Consider the following 20,038-nt stretch of genomic DNA (forward strand, 5'->3'; position numbering starts at 1 on the left):
CTCGAAACCCGTGCTTCGGAGGAGGAAAAGGAGGAGGAGGTAGTGGAAAGACCTAGAGAATGAAATTGAGTCAGTGAATAATTAGAAACTGCACTATGAGAAGAGAAGTCAGGAAGACAGGAAGACAGAAAGACCAATTAGTAGACAAAGTACCAAATAAGATGCTCTTGAGAGAAAAGAAAAAAAAAAAAAAAAACACGTGTGTGTATGTGTGAATGTGTGAATGTGTGTGAGTTGTGTGAATTGTGTTGAGTGTAAGGAAGGCAATGTCGTTGTTTCATCAGTTGATTTTTATTTTTTCTTTTTCTTTCTAAATAAAATGTCGTAATAGCCAATAGGTCTCTATGTCTATTACTTATTACTACTACTACTACTACTACTATTATTATTACTCTCCCCTCATCTTTAACACTAAGCTATACAACATCTGTTTGATGAAATGTGTTTTAGAAAACACACATTGGTATAATAGAGTAAGATTAAAAATAAGAATAAGAAGAAGAATAAGAAGAAGAAGAAGCTTTGCTAATATCATTTGTACTTCAAAAGTGTGTTTTGTTGTGTTTTAAATGTAACAACGACACATATACTACCATATACTACCATATACTACCATATACTACCATATACTACCACCTGTCAAACTTCACTCAAAACTATAAGAGATGCACACCTTCTACTTTATATAGGGTATAGAATATAGAATATAGGGTATAGGGTATAGGGTATAAGGTGGTGTGCTGTCTGTTGTTCTTGTTTGTTTTGTAGTATACGACATTTTTTGGTACACACTTTTTACACTTTTGCACAGTTTCAATTTGTTTTTTTTGCCTAATCAAGACAAAAAGTGGAACTAGGATTAAAATAGAACAATATTACACGACATTACGACATCACGACATCACGACATTACACCACAAACGACAAAAACGACAAAAACGACAGCAAACCAACAGAAACCAACAGAAAAAAAAATGAAAGGAAGAAAAGCAAAAGAAAAATCCTTCACTATTTCACACACCCCCCCCCCCCCTATTCTTCTACATTTTATTACACCTTCAGCTTTACATAGCAGACCAACCGCAACCTCAACCTCAACCACCTATATATACTTTGTCGTAGCATACGTCTAGTACTTTACTACTACTACTACTACTACTACTACTACTACTACTACTACTACTACTAATACTACTCACTACTGTTACTTTTCAAGAAGAGTTTACTGATCAAAAAACCACAACAACATCAAATCAGAAGAAAAAAAAAAACCAAAAAACTTTTTACAACACACATACACATATAGCTCCTTCTCCACAATGTCAACAGCAGACCATCAAGAAGCCGATATCGACTCCATAGTTGATAGATTACTAGAAGTTAGAGGATCACGTCCAGGCAAACAAGTTACTCTTGCGGAACACGAGATTCGTTATCTTTGTACCAAAGCTAGAGAAATTTTCATTCAACAACCAATCTTGTTGGAATTGGAAGCACCCATCAAGATTTGTGGTGATATTCATGGACAATATTACGACTTGTTGAGATTGTTTGAATATGGTGGATTCCCACCTGAAGCCAACTATTTGTTTCTTGGTGATTACGTTGATAGAGGTAAACAAAGTTTGGAAACCATTTGTCTTTTGTTGGCTTACAAGATTAAATACCCTGAGAATTTCTTTATCTTGAGAGGTAATCATGAATGTGCATCAATTAATCGTATTTATGGGTTTTACGATGAATGTAAACGAAGATATAATATAAAACTTTGGAAAACTTTTACTGATTGCTTCAATTGTTTACCAATTGCTGCCATTATTGATGAAAAAATATTCACCATGCATGGTGGATTATCACCCGATTTGAATTCAATGGAACAAATTAGAAGAGTTATGCGTCCAACTGATATTCCTGATGTTGGATTATTGTGTGACTTGTTGTGGTCGGATCCTGATAAGGACATTACTGGTTGGTCAGAAAATGATCGTGGTGTTTCTTTTACTTTTGGCCCTGATGTTGTTTCGCGTTTTTTACAAAAACATGATATGGATTTAATTTGTCGTGCTCATCAAGTTGTTGAAGATGGATATGAATTTTTCAGTAAACGTCAATTGGTTACATTATTTTCAGCTCCCAATTATTGTGGTGAGTTTGATAATGCTGGTGCAATGATGTCGGTTGATGAATCATTATTGTGTTCATTTCAAATTTTAAAACCAGCTGATAAAAAACCAAGGTATCCTTCCTCGGCTGGATCTTCAATTGGCGGTGGCGCTGGTGGTGCTGGTGGTGCTGGTGGTAATAGACCAAACCCCAATACCAAGAAACCAAAGAAGCCAACCAAATAAGAGGGTAATTGAATGCATAACCCCCCGATTGTGCCATCAATAACGCCTTTGTTTTCTTTTTATCCAATTTTGTTTAATTTTTTTTTTTTTTTGTATCATAACCACCACACCAACAACCACAACACCTGCAACAACCCCACAACACAGCAACACAGCAACACAGCAACACAGCAACACCTGCAACAACCATAACAATTACAATAGTTGCTAAGAGAATTAACTCGTCACACACAAATACATATACAAGTATGCATACAGAACATACCCCCTTATTTTCATTGTTCGTCCATTCATTCAAAATGATTTGAAATGCACCAATTGCATCATGTACACTAGTTGCATACACACACACACACACACACACACACACACACACACACATGCACACATGCACACATGCACACACACATATATATATACAAACAAAGAGTTATTGCACAACTTAAAAATTACCATTTGCTTTTGATTGACATTATAAAGAGCAGGTGCTTTCTAGAGAATGACATACTGTTTCTATTGATCAAGTTTACAACCAACTATCTACTACTACCACTACTACTTCTGATGATGTGATGTCCCAATTTTATCCAACAGATTTTCCTTTTTTTGTTTCATTTTTCCTAAAAATGGCCTTGTATTATTAACAAATTTCCAATTTCCTTTTATGCACATACACACATACACACACGCACTTATTCACACACACACACACACACACACACACATTGTTGCTTTTACTTTTTCTCATTCTGTTGTTGACGATGGGTGAAGGGCTGATACTTGATAGATGTTATAGATGAAAGATAAAGTTACGACGTAGACAAACTTTAGAATGAATAGGGAGTGGGTTAGGTTAACGTTGTTCCCCTCCTTTCTTTCAGATTGAGTTTGTTTATATAGGTTTTTTTTTTTTTCCTTGATTTTTCGAGTATTTAGAGCTTTTTTAGAGAGTGATTATGTGAGTGATGCGTGCGTTTGTCGTTTAGTTGGTGAAATAAGGAAAAGAGGATTTGTATATAAGTTTTATTTTTGGAATTGAGGATTGGTGTTGGTGTTGGTGATGATTTTGTTGGTGTTGTTGGTTTGTATATTTACCAGTTAGTGATTTTGGGTAGTAAGTTTTTGTATATTTAGAAAATTGCGTGTTTGTGCGAGAAGAGAAAAGGAAGAATATGGAAGAAGAAGAGGACTGGAGTTGTTGATTGTTATTGATTGTTGTTGACTGTTGTTGACTGTTGTTGACTGGTGGTTTTATGTTATATTATATCGATTCATTATTATTATGTTTTTCCATAGTTTAGTATTTTGTACAGTATTTGCTAAAGGTACCAGATTCTTGAGACTTTAGTGACAACTCAGTTGTTTATCAATATATACGAACTTATTTGTGCTGTTTTTACAATTACTGAGATTTGTAGACATAGTTGGAAAAAGACAGTTTTGTAAAGCTTAGTTGCGAGGGGGGGGGGGAGGGGACGAATAGAAATAAACATAGAACTAGAAGTAGAACCGTGAGATTGGGATTAATCTTTACTAATGCTCAGCTTAGTAATGTACTATGGGTATCTGTATAACATTATGTGTTGTACGCAAGCAATGGTAGGGTAAGGTTTTGTAGTTCGATGATGTGGTTTCTCTCCCTCTAGTCGTCTTGTGGCTATATTCATTTTTTGGTTGCAAAACCAACCAGGGCTGTAACCCTAGTGCTATAACTACTACAGTCCAATACATAAGATTACTATTCGTTTTTGTGTAACCACAAGCATAGAGACAGAAAGTGAAAACTTCAAACTGAGGAGAAATTTTTCCTTCAAAATTTTTTTTTTTCAAAGAACAGAGTTAGTCCTATACACATTAGCTTATTTGAATAAACAACAGGATACATAATGGTATGTTTCATAAGCCCATCGAATCAAGGAAGGAGATAAATATGTCTAAGCGAGGGATAATGCATTGATTGAGTCGAAACTGAGATTGAGAGAAGGAAAGATTGAGCAAGTTACCAAACGGGGGAATTATGAAAAATTTGAAAGGGATAGCGTTTACATGAAGAGGATCATTTCCATAAAGACTAGTTGGGAACACGGCTTTGAATGAATGAATGATTGCCACTCCTGTTTGGAATGGAGGAGGGGGGGGGGGAAACTTGACTACTTATGCATATATTGAGATCTTTTTCTTAAGTGGAACAGTTTATGATACACGAAGGGATACCCAAGTCGTCTTTTTCAAAAGCATTCAATAGGAGAAAAAAAACCAAGTTGGGGAGACTCGAGTGAGCATCACAATGAAATTGGAAATCATAGACCACCAAACCGCAAATTGAGATCTAATCAGGTCTTTTTCATCGCCTTCCACTTCACTCCTTCAATCTCCCACCTCGCCCCCCCCTCCTCAATCATCTTACCCATTGCCACATCTCCTTCGCTCACGACACACAATAACCAAACCACATATACTAACTCCTTTATTTCTCTAGGTTTTAGTTCAAGATTTATTGCACCCATCCCCAGCCACCGAAGCCAAACAACACAAGTTGAAATTGTTGGTTCAACAACCAAGATCTTTTTTCATGGATGTCAAATGCCAAGGATGTTTAAACATTACTACTGTTTTCAGCCATGCTCAAACTGCCGTCACTTGTGATTCATGTTCTACTGTGTTGTGTACTCCAACTGGTGGTAAGGCCAAGTTGACCGAAGGTTGTTCCTTTAGAAGAAAGTAAAGAAGTTAGGTGTGAAGACGTGAAGGTGTGAAGGCGCGAAGGCACGAAGGCGTGAAGGCGTGAAGGCGTGAAGGTGTGATTTTGGTGTTGATAGAGTGCGCTGGGAACTAAGAAATGACTAGTTTACCATGGTTCATCAAACGGAAGTTGGTTTTATCATTTTTACATGTATCATAATTATTTTTGCAAAAGTATATGTGTTTTAGATGTGTATACTAAACGAAATAAAAAACAAACATAATAAGGTTAAAAAAATAAAAATGGGAAAATGTAATCTTTACAAAACTTCTCTTTTAAATGTGTCTGCTTTCAGTAAGCTTGCAAAATTGAAAAACTAACCTCTCACCTGTATAAAAAACTGTATTATCAACTATATAAAAAAACTTGAAGACAGTCAGCATCCTAAAGCTTTGAACTTTTGGAGTTTCTCACAACTTCATCAATTGCATTGGCTACTTTATCAACATTTCCATCATTCAAACCAGCAACTGATGCTCTTCCACTAGAAACCAAATACACACCATGCTTCTTTTCCAACCGTTCAACTTGTTCAGGAGTTAATCCGGTAAATGAAAACATACCAGTTTGATCAGTTATATGATTCCATGTTCCTGGAGTACCCAATTTTTCCAATTTTGCCCGCAAGGCATTTCTCATCTTGATGATTCTTGATGACATTGTCACCAAATCTTTTCTCCATTGTGAATACAATTCCTTGTCATTAAGTATAGTGGAAACAATCTTGGATCCATAAGCAGGTGGATTGGAAATCTCACAACGGATAATTAAATTCAATTGTGATTTAATGGCTCTGCCAAAAGCATCATCTTTAGTGGGTAATACCACGTGAATAGCACCAACTCTTTCACCATACATACCGACATTTTTAGCAAATGATTGACAAATGATGATGGGAGTAGATTTAACAACTGAATCATTAATGGCTTTACGAATTGGATAAGCATCTTTTTCCAAATCACCAGAAGCAAAGCCTTGATAAGCTGAATCAAAAATAATCAAATGTTTTTTGGCTTCCAATGCCGCTAAAATTTGATTCCATTGTTCATAATTGGGGTCTAACCCAGTTGGGTTATGAGCACATGCATGCAAAAGGAAAATTGAACCCAGTTCAGCTTGGTTAATAGTATTTAAAAACCCCTTCAAATCCAATGACTTGGTGGCATTATCCCAATATGGATACGTCTTTACCGTTAAACCCAATGTCTCAAACACTTGTTTATGATTAGCCCAAGTTGGTTGTGACAAGTAAATCGTATGGGGACCTGCAGAATAAAACTTCTTCAAAAACAACCCAGCTAAATGCAAAGCGCCAGTTCCCGATAAACTCTGTTGTGAAACAACTCTACCTTCTTCAATAGCGGGGGATTTGTCTCCCAATAATACTTTAGCAGCACCAGTGTAAAATGGCTCAAACCCAGAAATCGATAAATATTCATGATTGTACTCGGGTGAATTGATCAATTTTTGTTCAGCTTGACGGACAGCGGGCAAGATCCATGGTTTACCATTGTTGTCACGATAAGCACCAATACCTAAATCAACTTTATCAGAACGTGAATCCTTATTGTATCTTGCTTTTAATCCAAATAATGGATCTGGTGGTAATTCCTTAACGTTGGTGAATAATTTAGACATATCTGGTAGAGTAGTTGGTTGTGTTGAAAGTTGATGGAAAAGAAGAACAGGAGTAGAGGGGAAAGAGAGCTTCTTTTTGTATTCTCTTTTGTTGAGTGGGAAATTGTGGGTGAGTAGTTTGTTGAATTTTTGTTTTCGGAAGAATTTTGCGGAGAGTCGTGTGCAGATGTCAACTGCTTGCGCTAAAATAATCCTTTTCTCCCTTCCATCCGAAAGGCATTCCTTGTGTCAAAAATAATCTCTCAAAATGAGGGGTAAAAATATGAAATAAAAAAATACACACAGTGAGTGTACACGTGACTTCTCCTAATGATGAGTTTATATACGATTCAGGGTCCAAAAGAATGGCATTACCGTGATCAAGTAGGAGATGATAATATATATAGTAACTCCTCAGAATGGTTCAGGCGGTAGAATGTTTCTGTCAAACATGGTCGCCTGACGGCTTATTATACTGCGCTTGGCTTTTTCGCTTCTTGTGACTTTTTTATGGTTACAGGCGGTTGATCTCGGGATAGAAACAACAGTTAAAACTTTTACTGCGCTTATAAAATCATAAAGGTGAACCAATGGAGGCAATGTATGAACCATCATCACTAACCCCACCTGTTGAAGCGTGAGAACATATGATCATTAGGAGTGGATGCATGGTTTTATGTGGATTGAAGAAAAGGCTTGGGATTGAAGAGTTAGATCCGTGTGAGCGAACAGGATTCGAAAATCTACTTTCGAATGTCCCATGTTGAGGGAGGAACTCTTGGCTTACGGAGTTTAAAAAAATAAAAATCGGACTTTTTCAAAAGTTGGAATTTGGCAGGTGCGGTTGAGAAGAGTAAGTTCTACTCCTAAGTAAGGCACTCGTTACGACCTCCTCACAAATTTTTTGCTTTAAATCGGGAACAAAAAATTCATCGAAAGAAATCACAAACTTATTTGAGTAATTATATTCGTTGTAGTAAAGAAAGAAAATGTTAATCTCACAAGCGACACTTTGATGATGATGGTGTTGTAAGTTATGCAGAACTAGTTTTTACTTTAACACTCGACTGCAAAATCTGTTTTGGAAACAATACTAGCGAAAATTTTGAATCCATCAGTAGTCCAAACTGTGGCCACTTTGAATACGAAAAGGTAGGAACACATGTCATCATACTTTTTGGGATCCCATACAACTCCCAATGTAGCACACTTCTAACTCAGTCAAGTCGTACCAGTTCATAGCTCAATAGTCACATTTGTGACTATCCTCGATGAGGTTTTGCAAACTTTTTACTCGATTATCTTTTGTACTGTACCTCACACGGCGTTTTTTTCACTGTGTAACGCAGCCATTTTTTGCTCCAAATAGTTCATGCCTAGAGCGCAATAACTATTTACAAGCCAACTAGCTTTTATATATCTTTGACAAGTTCACGAATTCTCGTGAAGGATTCGTCATCTCGTATTTTTCTACAATATCCGATGATGCACAAATTGATTTTCACTAAATTGACCTTTTCTAACGACACCAGTGCTGCGGAAGCGATGTTCCATGGTGCAGTGTTAATGAGACTATAAAAGGGTAAAGTATTCCCCTAAAACCTGTACCGTCAGAGACAAGACAATAAGTCCCTCAACTAAAAGGCCCCAGCAACTTTTGATATCATGACAGAAGATATACCAGAACTCAAATTCGATTGTGGTCCACAAGGAAATTTAACTACGTCTGTATACAATGAAACAATCATCAAAGCAATATATGTTTGTGGTAGATATAAGGAAAGATATGGACAGTCACAAAAGAACGGAACAAGCAATGGAAGAAATAAAGCAATCAACTTCAAAGGGTTGATAGTATTGATGGTAATTATGTTGCTTGAGGTGGTACAAGCTATCAGTGACGTGGATAATGTTGGCCTTCAATTGATTGATTTGCCTGATGTAGACGGAAATGTCTACAACGTGACACAATCGGACGTTGTTGATGATTATTTCTTACTGAGATTAGCGGGAGAGAACATTACTGCAATAATCGACACCTATACCGGGAGATACTATGAAGTAGTAGATACCGATCAGGCCCAAGTTGAAGAAGTCAATAGTAATAGTTCGAATATTGAAAAAAGGTGCCAAATTATGGGTCCACAGGTATCTACAGTGAGAGAGTGGCAGACAGCTCAATCAGGTACTTGGTGGTCTCCTTGGTACCCTGTGTCATGCTGCCACTATTGTGATAAAGGACCCAGTAGTTGCAGCATCAATTTGGGATACTCATTCACTTATGGGTGGTCAGTAACAGGAGGTGTAACTTTGGCGCAATTACAAGTTTCTACCTCATTCACATTGACCAGGTCATACACTAAGGACTCTTCATTCACATGTAATTGGAATGGCGGAAGTGGACCAGCGCAAATATGGTATCAACAGCAAGTCTACTGGGCTGATATGCAGAAACGGGACAGAATATTCAGTCCGGGATGTATGCAAGTATTACCATGGAGCAAGTATTATAGGTCCAATGTGCCAATCAAAGATTCATATCACGTTGGATGTAGCGTCGGGTGGGGTAACATAAATTGCGAAGTGCTGCAGAAATGTGTTCCAAACCATTGATCAGCTTACTGTAAATAGGAGTACGTATATATGGCAGCCATCAGATAACAATAACATTACGTGCTTGACCGAAAATTGGGATTCCAATGGAATTGAGTTTAACTCATTGGTTCATTCTGCCCATTATCAACATTAATTTCACTAAAGTAGTGTAAAGTCTCAAAAGAGCTCAATTGTTCTACTATAGGGCAAATGAATGCATGGAATGATCCAACACCTTAACTTTTCAAACACATAAATACACTTTGTCATGTATTAGAGCAAGGCGTCCACACATTCTGTAGCCTTTGTAGCACGATATAGAAAGAACAATTACAATACTCAGCATAACCAGCTTAGTACTATACCAAATTGGCGAATTCCCCTCGCCCTCGCCAAAAGAAATACGAAAATTACGAGAATCAAACCTTTGTGCTATAGACCAATTACTGATGTGTTTGGCAAGTATAAGTTGCTCATACGGCGGAAATGAGACCGAATTTGTACATAACTACATTTTGAATATTTTATACGTTTACACGACTATGGTTAAGTACGTTCATAGATTTAATAATAACATAGAGATGAATTGGCCAACTTTAGGCAATAACAACTTCGTACTTCTAACCAAAAAGAGTAATCATGTCCCCCGTTCTCTGTATTGCCTAAAATTAAAGAAAAAAAAAAAAGAAACAAAGAATCTACGTCACCACAGGACATATGTCGTCTCAGTTCTTGGTTATTATAGGTGAGATAAACTGCTATGTAGATTGCTATCTGACAGCGATACCTGCTTTGGAAACGGCATCGCCCAAGTATCCATCTTGATGTTTTCATTGTAATGAACGTGACTTTACAGCAGTAATATATCTGCAAGACCATATCAACGAGAAGCAATGGAAGAAAACCTGGGCGACGAACCACATGAGGCGTTGCAAACATCGCCTGTTTTTTCTTGGTCACCTGTATATTCTTTAGTCCATTTTCAGAGCCATTTCTAGCTCATGCATGTGGCTACAATATTGAAAACCAATCAGCGATTTTATACACTGACAAATTCAGACATCGTATTGAATGATTCGTCCTTTCATACTTTATCGATATCCGATAATCGTAATTCGATGATACACAAATTGGTTTTCACTAAATTGACCTTTTCCAACGACACCAGTGCTGCGGAAGCGATGTTCCATGGTGCAGTGTTAATGAGACTATAAAAGGGTAAAGTATTCCCCTGAAACTTGTACCGTCAGAGACAAGACAATAAGTCCCTCAACTAAAAGGCCCCAGCAACTTTTGATATCATGACAGACATACCAGAACTCAAATTCGATTGTGGTCCACAAGGAAATTTAACTACGTCTGTATACAATGAAACAATCATCAAAGCAATATATGTTTGTGGTAGATATAAGGAAAGATATGGACAGTCACAAAAGAACGGAACAAGCAATGGAAGAAATAAAGCAATCAACTTCAAAGGGTTGATAGTATTGATGGTAATTATGTTGCTTGAGGTGGTACAAGCTGTCAGTGAAGTGACTTAAGGTGGTATTAGGAGTATAGACTTGCCAGATGATGACGGAAACGGACTACAACGTGATACGATCGGGTATTATCATTTGTTGCTGAGATTAGCGGTAGAGGACCGGCGCAAATATGGTATCAACAACAAGTCTACTGGGCTGATATGCAGAAACGGGACAGAATATTCAGTCCGGGGTGTATGCAAGTATTACCATGGAGCAAGTATTATAGGTCCAATGTGCCAATCAAAGATTCATATCACGTTGGATGTAGCGTCGGGTGGGGTAACATAAATTGCGAAGTGCTGCAGAAATGTGTCCCAAACCATTGATCAGCTTACTGTAAAGAGGAGTACGTATATATAGCAGCTTATATGGATCCTATTGAAAGTCAATATAAACTTGCTCCAGTGATTGACTCATTTTTCTCTCTGTACTAAAAATGACTCCACTTAGAAATGTGAAAAAAAAAAATTTGAAAAACTGTTCCAAGTACAATCAAAATTCATCTCAAGCTAGTTACTTTCCCTCAGCATGTCTTCATTTGGAACGTTATTCAAAGTTACAACTTACGGGGAATCACACTGTAAATCAGTTGGCTGTATAGTTGATGGCTGCCCACCAGGTTTAAAACTAACTGAAGATGATATTCAACCACAATTGACAAGAAGAAGACCAGGACAAAGTAAATTATCAACCCCAAGAAATGAGGCTGATGCAGTTGAGATACAGAGTGGGACTGAAAATGGTGTTAGTTTGGGTAGTCCCATTGGTATGATTGTTCGTAACAAAGATCATCGTCCTGGTGATTATAGTGAAACTGATTTATACCCAAGGCCAAGTCACGCTGATTACACATATATACAGAAATATGGATTAAAATCAGGATCAGGTGGAGGTAGGTCATCCGCTAGAGAGACTATTGGAAGAGTTGCCGCTGGTGCCATTGCTGAAAAGATTTTATACGAAGTAAACAATGTTGAAATCGTTGCTTTTGTTTCATCTATTGGTGAAGTTAGCATGAACAGAAATGCTCAAGATCCAACTTTCCAGAACATCTTAAACACAATCACTAGGGAACAAGTTGATAATGTTGGCCCAGTAAGATGCCCTGATGATGGGGTACGAGATGAAATGGTTAAAGTTATTGAGAAATACCGCGATGCCAAAGATTCCATTGGTGGTGTTGTCACTTGTGTCATTCGTAATTGTCCAATTGGATTAGGTGAACCATGTTTTGATAAATTGGAAGCTAAATTAGCCCATGCCATGTTGAGTTTACCAGCCACCAAAGGTTTCGAAATTGGATCTGGATTCTTGGGTACACAAATCCCTGGATCGAAACATAATGACCCTTTTATTCATGATGCGGAAAACAATAGATTAAGAACCAAGACCAACAACTCCGGTGGTATTCAGGGTGGTATCTCCAACGGTGAAAACATTTATTTCTCAGTTGCATTCAAATCAGCAGCTACAATCAGTCAAGAGCAAGAGACAGCAACTTATGATGGTAAGCATGGTGTTTTGGCAGCTAGGGGAAGACATGATCCTAGTGTTACTCCAAGAGCTGTTCCTATTGTTGAAGCGATGGCTGCTCTTGTATTGTGTGATGAATTTATGATTCAACAAGCAAGAAGTGCCACTGCTGGGTTATTGAAGAAGTAAGAAGAGGGGGAGAGAAAAGGCTATTTGGAGATGTATATAATTTGAAAAGAACTGTAATAGAATATCATAGGACGTTGTGTTGCGCCGTAATCACACTCTCTTTATTCCACGCGTGTATTGGCCAAAATTCTAGTCGACACGTATTGAGCGACGAACTGGATTTTTTTTTTTTTTTTTTTTCATTCAACAAACAACTATCCCGAAAGCAAAGCTTATTCCCACTCAATAGCCCTATCTCCTTCACCATGAAGTTGCTCTTATCCATCTTCTTATTCATGTCATCAATATTGGCTCACAATGTCCTTTTACAACCATATGGCAAGCAGTGCTTTTTCGAAACTTTGAAACAAAATGACGAATTGGCCCTTTCATTCCAAGTTGGATCTCGTAACCCATCCAATCCCGAACAACATGTGGTTGATTTCTACATCACATCTCCCCAGGGAAAAACCCTAGTCAAACGTACCAACATCGACCATGGTGATGAATCAGTTAAAGCTATGCAACTGGGAAAATACCAATACTGTTTTTCAAATGAGCATTCTGGCAGATCAGATATTGATGTTAGTTTTAATATCCACGGGGTTGTTTATGTTGATGCTAATGATCCTAAAGCTGATACTTTGGATTACGCTATTCAAAGATTGAGTGCATTAACGGATGAAGTTAAAGCTGAACAAGGGTATTTGGTGATTAGAGAAAGAACCCATAGAAATACTGCTGAATCTACCAACTCTAGAGTTAAATGGTGGTCAGTTTTCCAGATTTTTGTTGTTGCTGCTAATTCCCTTTTCCAAATTTATTACTTGAGAAGATTCTTTGAGGTGAAATCTGTTGTATAGAGATGACACCAGAAGAGAAGAGTGAAAATCAAGAACGAATTTGACAAGGTTCAAATGTAGATCTCGCAACTTGTTAGTAGAATATACACTCTACTTAATTAAAACCAAAAGTCGACAATGTTACTCTCATCGGTGTGCTTCACTGGAGCTACACCGAGCTTTCCGGTGTCATAGTTATGAGTGAGGAAAACATGCTTAAGAAGCGGAACACCCACATTCTGAGTTGCTCCGTGACGTCCTGTTGATCCAAGACGGGTTTGACAATTGGTTTTATCGGCATTCCAGTAGAAAGCATCCGAGTAAGGCACTTCAATCAATATTCCTTGACCAAGATCAAATTGGAACTTCTTGTTACCGCTCAAGGCTAAATCGCATGAAATTTTGCCCTTCTCATCACGTACTTCTCGAAAGATTTGGTCAACAATCTCAGGGTCCAATATTAAGCCAGCACTACCTGTATCAAAAGCCAAAACACTGGGGAACTCTAAAACTGTGCCATTGGCTGTTGTGATGGATTTGGCAGGAACAGCCAATTTACTTTCATAAAGTGCCAATTCTCCTTCATATTTGGCTTTATCGACACCACCTAGAAGGAAAGCACCTTTGTCATCTGGTCCTGAATAGATTGAAAATCCAGCTTGGTTAATGTACCCAGCTTTCTTAGTAGCCAAAATATAGGAAGTGTTGGAGTTTGTATTGTATCCAATGCCAAAAATACCTCTTGGGGAGGATGTTTCATTAACCAAAGTGAATTCAAAATTTGGAAGCTTGTCACCATTGTCAAAATAAAAATCATCAGCCAGCTTGAACCCAAAAGCATGAGTTGTACCACCACTGCCATAATAACTTTTCAGGACAGTGCTGTAGTTTTTGTAAGTGGTCGATTGCTTTGGATCGAAAGCCACATCTGCAGGACACGCTTTGCCACCGCATTTGGCATCAATACTAGGGAAATTCAATGCCCAACTTCCAGTGTCGATAATGACTGCAACTTCTTGTTTGGTGGATCCAACTTTTAATTTTGTAATATATCTGGCACCACTTCCTGCAAAACCGTCAAACGTGTCCAGTTCATATCTTTTTGCAAGAGATGAATGATCGACATGTTCGATCGGATAAGCAATGTACTTATCATGTCTCTTTTCGGTGGGTGTAGCAATAGTAACAGCAGCAAACAAAGTCACCAACAATGACCATTTGAAAAACAACATTTTGATGATGGGTCTATTGTTTGATGAAGGGTGCCAATTGGGTCAGAATGGGGGCAAGGACCTCCAAATTTATAGTATGGTGACCAGCAACTATTCTTCCCAATATTATGTGAAAAGCAAAGAGATAGGAGTGAATGGTGCCATGTGGGTGTACATCACAAAACTTGAAGGGGGTGCGAGATACAATCACTTCTATTGGTTAAACCCAATTCATTTTAGGCCCAACATTTCCTCGTCCAATGATCGAAATGGGTGCAATTTGAGGCCCAATTTGAGTACTCATAACCATAATAGGCGAAGAAAATCCAATGGCCTTTCTTTGATGTTACAATGACGTAATACCTTCTCTTGCTACTTTGATCCGTATTGTTCGTCTAATTGGTAAGCTGATGTTGAATGATTACTCATTCTAGTGGTTGCAATTCTCGTAACCTTCCACACACACACACACACACCGGTACAAAAAGTCTTGATTGCTGTTTCAGGAGTGCATCTTCATAGATCAATCGAAGTCAATTTCTACCCCTTTCCCCCACCAGAGTCTATTGAAGGAAGCCTTAAACAATGTAAGTTGTGAGAGAAGTTTTGAACAAAGGTGTAGCCAAAAACTCATAACCATGAAAGTGAAATTCTGTCACAAAATACAGTGGGTAGTTTCGGGCAAAGCAAACATTAAGGAGTAACTCTTGAAAAATGTGAACTGCGTCGTTACAAAAAACGTCCCAATGTGTAATTGAAGATGCAATGTGGTCTATAGATTTAATTTGATTTCGGTTACAAAGCCGGTCCGGAATTTCAAGACTGATTTGCGTGAAATATTTTTCTTTTTTAGCTCACAATGGATTCAAGTTCTATTGCGAATAAACTTTGACTGATTTGTGTAATCGCGCATCCCCATAATTCTTCATTTTCGTAAGTTCGTTGGTCTTTTCATCCCCCTCTCGGCTTCGATGCGTTTCCTTAGCGTACCGAAAGAAGAAACTAACCGAATTCTGGTGCGATATGTTGAGCTTGTAACGATAACTTCAATGTTGCTACAGAAACTCATTTGGGGAATATTTGCATGGCTCATAACCAATATTACTTCTGTTAGTCTTTCACGTGGGCATCCAAAAATAGATCTGACATTTGTGCAGCATCTGTATTGTGTAATATTTTGCAGCAATAATTACACAGAAATTAGAAAAAAAAGATTTCAATTGTTTGTATTATTCTACACTTGACGTGAATGTAGATGATCACCCCTGCCAAGCTGTTTATAAGTGCGATAGTGTAATTGTTTTTCCCTTTATATGTGAGATTGTTTTGCGCGAGTCACTACCACGGAAGACCTTGGTTGATTTGAATCTGCATCTTTCCGGCAACCTACCACCAAACTAGGCTAGCAGTGTAGTCAAGTGTTACTCAACAACATTTCTCTGAAGAACGTTAATCCGCGAATTTGATGTGTTTCGCAGAATGGTTATAAAAATTTAACAATGAAAGGATTTCAATAGTTCGAAATCTGCATTTTCCTTCTCCAATTACAGACCGACGAATATACAAACCAGGAAGGCAACGAAAATGTGCACCACTTGCATTTCTAGAGATTGGCTCCTCAAAAGGTTATGAGACATACGGAACCACAGTTGGAAAAAAATTGACTCCGATAGGAATGAAATTGTTGGGTAATCCTTCTAACAATGCGTAGACGGTTAAGGTGCAATGAGACCGCTAAAAGATTATTCTATAACTTGGACGAGTTTTTGTTCATCCTCTACGTTGGTTTCAGTTAATATCACATACTAATGATTGTGATGAAAGTGACGTTATTGAATTCTGGTTTCAGAGAGTTAGATACTAATAAATAAAATATACAAAACTTTAATGAAACAGCGTTTAGCGTATATGTGATTTAACTAAGGTGACCCTTGGTATCATCCTATATCTAATAAGCCCTAACTGATGCGCAATCTGCCTTTGTTAAACTAGCAATGTGAATAGCAATGAACTGCATCCAACTGATTTTTTGAGAATGATAGGCTCTTCTTTTTCTATTTGCAATGTTCTGGTGAGCGATAAATGGTTTATAACTTACCAATCAAAGAGCAAAGAATATGCAAACCACAATTACAATGAGCGGATAAATACGTCATTGTAGTGGGAAATGTACGATGCTTGATTTGAATCACCCCTCAAATGGTTATGAGAATTACTATTTGGAATATTGTGTGCACCACCACCATTGAATGCTGAAATGAATGAAATTTGTGTAACAAACGACATCATTACATTCATCCATAGACTTATTCCTCCCACTGAAGTTTTGTGATGTACACCCACATGGCACCATTCACTCCTATCTCTTTGCTTTTCACATAATATTGGGAAGAATAGTTGCTGGTCACCATACTATAAATTTGGAGGTCCTTGCCCCCATTCTGACCCAATTGGCACCCTTCATCAAACAATAGACCCATCATCAAAATGTTGTTTTTCAAATGGTCATTGTTGGTGACTTTGTTTGCTGCTGTTACCACTGCTACACCCATCGAAAAGAGACATGTCAAGTACATTGCCTATCCACTTGAGCAAGTTGAACATTCATCTCTTGCAAAAAGATATGAACTGGAAGATTTTTATGGTTATCAAGAAGGGACCACCAGATATCTCACAAAATTAAAAGTTGGATCCACCAAACAAGAAGTCGAAGTTTTCATCGATACTGGTAGCTGGGCATTGAACTTCCCCCAAGTTGGCGGTGGATGCAATTCTGCTAAGCGGGAATGTGCGGCTGATGTATCTTTCGACCCCACTGAGTCCACCACCTTCAAAAACCTTAGCAAATTCAGCAAGATTGAGTACGGTGAGGGTAACGCACTTGGACGCGTCACCGGGTTCAAGCTGACCGATGATTTCTATTTTGATAATGGAGACAAGCTTCCAAATTTCGAGTTTACTTTGGTCAATGAAACTATTTACACTGCAGGCATTTTTGGAATCGGACCAAATAAAAACTCCAATGTTTCCTACGCCCAAGCCGCTAAGAAAGCGGGGTACATCAACCAAGCTGGATTTTCGCTTTATGCAAGTCCTGGAGGTCAAGGAACATTCCTTTTAGGTGGGGTGGACAAAGCAAAGATTGAAGGAGAGTTGGCAATTTATAAAAGCACGTTGTCTGTTCCTGCTATATCTGTCACTTCGGCCAACGGTACTGTTTTGAAGTTCCCCAGTAATTTAGCTTTAGATACCGGTAATCCAGGCATTGGATTAGATCCAGAAATCCATGACGAAATTTTGAATGAGGTTAAGGATGAGAATGGCAAGATTTCGTGTGATAAAGCCTTGAGTGGAAATAAGAAACTCCAATTCGATTTCGGACAGGGAGTCTTGATTGACGTGCCATACTCAGATGTTTTTTATTGGAACGATAAGCACACTGGCTGCAATACACGTATTGCATCAACAAGGCGTCATGGAGTAACTCAAAATGTGGGTATTCCACTCATTAAGAATCTTTATCTTACCAATAACTTTGAAACAGGAAAGCTTGGTGTGGGCAAAGTGAAGCACACCGATGAGAGTGACATTGTCGACTTCTGGTTTTAAAGAGTTAATATTACGTAGAATAGATACGTTTCCATTAGTATAAGATTCACCGTCTAATTTCTGTCTCTAAACTTCAATCAAAGCCTCATGAAAGGTAAACCTGTATTGACACCTAAACCATTACCTAGAACCAAAAATCAACCAAATCGGTTGCATCATTATAATTAGCTTTGGCCAAGCCAACTTTCTTCGAATCAAGATTGAATGCAACATAAGCATTTTGTAAAAACAAATCACCAAAAAAATTGTTCCCATCATTAGATCCATAAATCCTAGCTTGACATAAAGATCCACCTCCAAATTGGTAGAATAATGATTTGTAGGGGATAGTTATGGAAACGCCAGCAAAATTCAAGGTCAATTGATTATTATCCAATGAAAGTTGATCACACGAGGCACTGCCAGATTCACTTAAACCAAGGGTTTGATAAATTTGCTTAGCAACAGCCGTGTCCAATTGGATATAAGTGGTGCCACTATCCAATGCAACGGGAATGTTCAAATCAATTTTCGTTCCATCGGGCGCAGTTACAGAATCAAGTTTGATTGCCGTCCATGTATAATCGGCAAAATCTAGTACAGCTAGGTCACCAGTATATTTAGCTTTATCAATGGCGCCAAATACGACACTGCCACTTGATGCAGTGGCCAGATTTAAGTATAACGAATAAGCTGTCTTGTCAATGATACCAGCGTTTTTCAAAGCAGCGGGGAAATTGGGGTACTTTTCATTAGTAGCTTCTAAGTCGGGCAATCCCAACCCTAACACGCCAGTTTCTCTACCTACTGAATTCATCAAACCAAATTGAATTTGCTCGACTTTGGTCCCATCAGTAAACCAGTAGTCATCTTTACCCCAATATCCACTAGCGCCATCGCCATCACCATAATTGTTGTTTACTGGAGTGGATAAATTGTGGAAAGTATTGGATATGGCCGGAGTGAAGGTCCCCAACGATTTGCAATCATTGCCACCAGTACAAGTAGCATCATTTGAAGGGAACCATAAATCAGCACTTCCAGTGTCAACTGTGACACCAATCTGTTGTTTTGTTGATCCGATTGTGACTCTAGCGAAATAGTACAATGTACGACGATAAATTGTTTCCGTTTTTTCTCTTTTCAGTGACGATGGAGTCACATCAACGATATCAAAGTCCAAAGTGTGGAATTTTGGGATTGAGGATGACGACAATGATCTTTTGTCGACTGGAGCACCAAAGATTGACAATGACAAGGTCAAGATTGACAAAACGGTGGAGATGTGCATTCTGGTTGGCAGCTTTTTTTGTTGTAAACGAGTGTCAATAGTTGGATAAAAAACCGAATGTTGTTTGAGTTGATCGAGCCAATGGAGAACTCTCTCTGTATTCGAAGCTTCTTTTTATATAGTGTATTGTGGATCAATACGGACCCTAGTGGTGAAGCACGATGAAGATTTCCCCACTCCCATCTTCTTGTGATTTGCTCTGTAATGCCGTTTTTCTTTTGTTTACCTTTTTCGACGCTTGTGTTTGTTTACTAACAAAGATTCAGTTAATATATTTATTGTTATTGAAACCATCACCGGTACAAGAATGTCGTCCTTTATTGTTGTTGTTTTGATTTGTATTTGGTTTGTGTCTTGTTGAAAAAAAAAGGTACGCGCGTCATTGTTACACAAATTGAGAAGAGTGAGACCATCGCGCGAGGAGGTTGGGGTTTTGGGAGGCACAAGGTGTGGTATACTTCCTAGTGGGAGTGAATACCATTGGAAGTAAGCGTTCAATAACCTTTGAGGCTTAAGATTGTGTTTTCGTTTTTTCATAGTGGACGAGATCGCATGAATGTGTGTATTTATATACTGGCACTGTAGACGACGGAGGCAAATGACGTAATAGAGTCAACTAGGACCAGTACTGGG

At 38.2% G+C, this 20,038-nt stretch overlaps 9 protein-coding genes across 9 annotated transcripts; 6 read left to right on the top strand and 3 right to left on the bottom strand. All coding sequences in view use genetic code 12, as the record gives it.

Annotated features, from left to right (window-relative positions):
* Positions 1–1,319: 1,319 nt before the first annotated feature.
* Positions 1,320–2,348, top strand: GLC7 (type 1 serine/threonine-protein phosphatase catalytic subunit; the record flags this gene model as incomplete). Its single annotated transcript, XM_036811942.1, has 1 exon — positions 1,320–2,348. The coding sequence occupies one exon, from the start codon at positions 1,320–1,322 to the stop codon at positions 2,346–2,348; it is 1,029 nt and encodes a 342-aa protein (XP_036668329.1).
* A 1,886-nt stretch (positions 2,349–4,234) lies between these two features.
* RPS27 (40S ribosomal protein eS27) lies at positions 4,235–5,073 on the top strand (the record flags this gene model as incomplete). The annotated part of the gene is made up of 2 exons (XM_036811943.1): positions 4,235–4,237; positions 4,828–5,073. The coding sequence occupies 2 exons, from the start codon at positions 4,235–4,237 to the stop codon at positions 5,071–5,073; spliced, it is 249 nt and encodes an 82-aa protein (XP_036668330.1).
* Positions 5,074–5,475: 402 nt separating this feature from the next.
* AAT21 (aspartate transaminase) lies at positions 5,476–6,729 on the bottom strand (the record flags this gene model as incomplete). The annotated part of the gene is made up of 1 exon (XM_036811944.1): positions 5,476–6,729. One exon carries the CDS (start codon positions 6,727–6,729, stop codon positions 5,476–5,478), a length of 1,254 nt encoding a protein of 417 aa, XP_036668331.1.
* A 1,644-nt stretch (positions 6,730–8,373) lies between these two features.
* Positions 8,374–9,321, top strand: CPAR2_701840 (uncharacterized protein; the record flags this gene model as incomplete). The annotated part of the gene is made up of 1 exon (XM_036811946.1): positions 8,374–9,321. One exon carries the CDS (start codon positions 8,374–8,376, stop codon positions 9,319–9,321), a length of 948 nt encoding a protein of 315 aa, XP_036668332.1.
* A 2,039-nt stretch (positions 9,322–11,360) lies between these two features.
* ARO2 (bifunctional chorismate synthase/riboflavin reductase [NAD(P)H]) lies at positions 11,361–12,494 on the top strand (the record flags this gene model as incomplete). Its single annotated transcript, XM_036811947.1, has 1 exon — positions 11,361–12,494. One exon carries the CDS (start codon positions 11,361–11,363, stop codon positions 12,492–12,494), a length of 1,134 nt encoding a protein of 377 aa, XP_036668333.1.
* Positions 12,495–12,739: 245 nt separating this feature from the next.
* EMP24 (Emp24p) lies at positions 12,740–13,336 on the top strand (the record flags this gene model as incomplete). The annotated part of the gene is made up of 1 exon (XM_036811948.1): positions 12,740–13,336. The coding sequence occupies one exon, from the start codon at positions 12,740–12,742 to the stop codon at positions 13,334–13,336; it is 597 nt and encodes a 198-aa protein (XP_036668334.1).
* A 98-nt stretch (positions 13,337–13,434) lies between these two features.
* CPAR2_701870 (uncharacterized protein) lies at positions 13,435–14,547 on the bottom strand (the record flags this gene model as incomplete). The annotated part of the gene is made up of 1 exon (XM_036811949.1): positions 13,435–14,547. The coding sequence occupies one exon, from the start codon at positions 14,545–14,547 to the stop codon at positions 13,435–13,437; it is 1,113 nt and encodes a 370-aa protein (XP_036668335.1).
* A 2,466-nt stretch (positions 14,548–17,013) lies between these two features.
* On the top strand, positions 17,014–18,135 carry CPAR2_701880 (uncharacterized protein; the record flags this gene model as incomplete). The annotated part of the gene is made up of 1 exon (XM_036811950.1): positions 17,014–18,135. One exon carries the CDS (start codon positions 17,014–17,016, stop codon positions 18,133–18,135), a length of 1,122 nt encoding a protein of 373 aa, XP_036668336.1.
* Positions 18,136–18,259: 124 nt separating this feature from the next.
* Positions 18,260–19,405, bottom strand: CPAR2_701890 (pepsin-like aspartic protease; the record flags this gene model as incomplete). Its single annotated transcript, XM_036811951.1, has 1 exon — positions 18,260–19,405. One exon carries the CDS (start codon positions 19,403–19,405, stop codon positions 18,260–18,262), a length of 1,146 nt encoding a protein of 381 aa, XP_036668337.1.
* Between the last annotated feature and the right edge of the window lie 633 nt (positions 19,406–20,038).

Source organism: Candida parapsilosis, contig 006110 (assembly GCF_000182765.1).
Source record: "Candida parapsilosis strain CDC317 annotated contig 006110".
In the NCBI taxonomy this organism is placed as follows: Eukaryota; Fungi; Ascomycota; class Pichiomycetes; order Serinales; family Debaryomycetaceae; genus Lodderomyces; species Lodderomyces parapsilosis.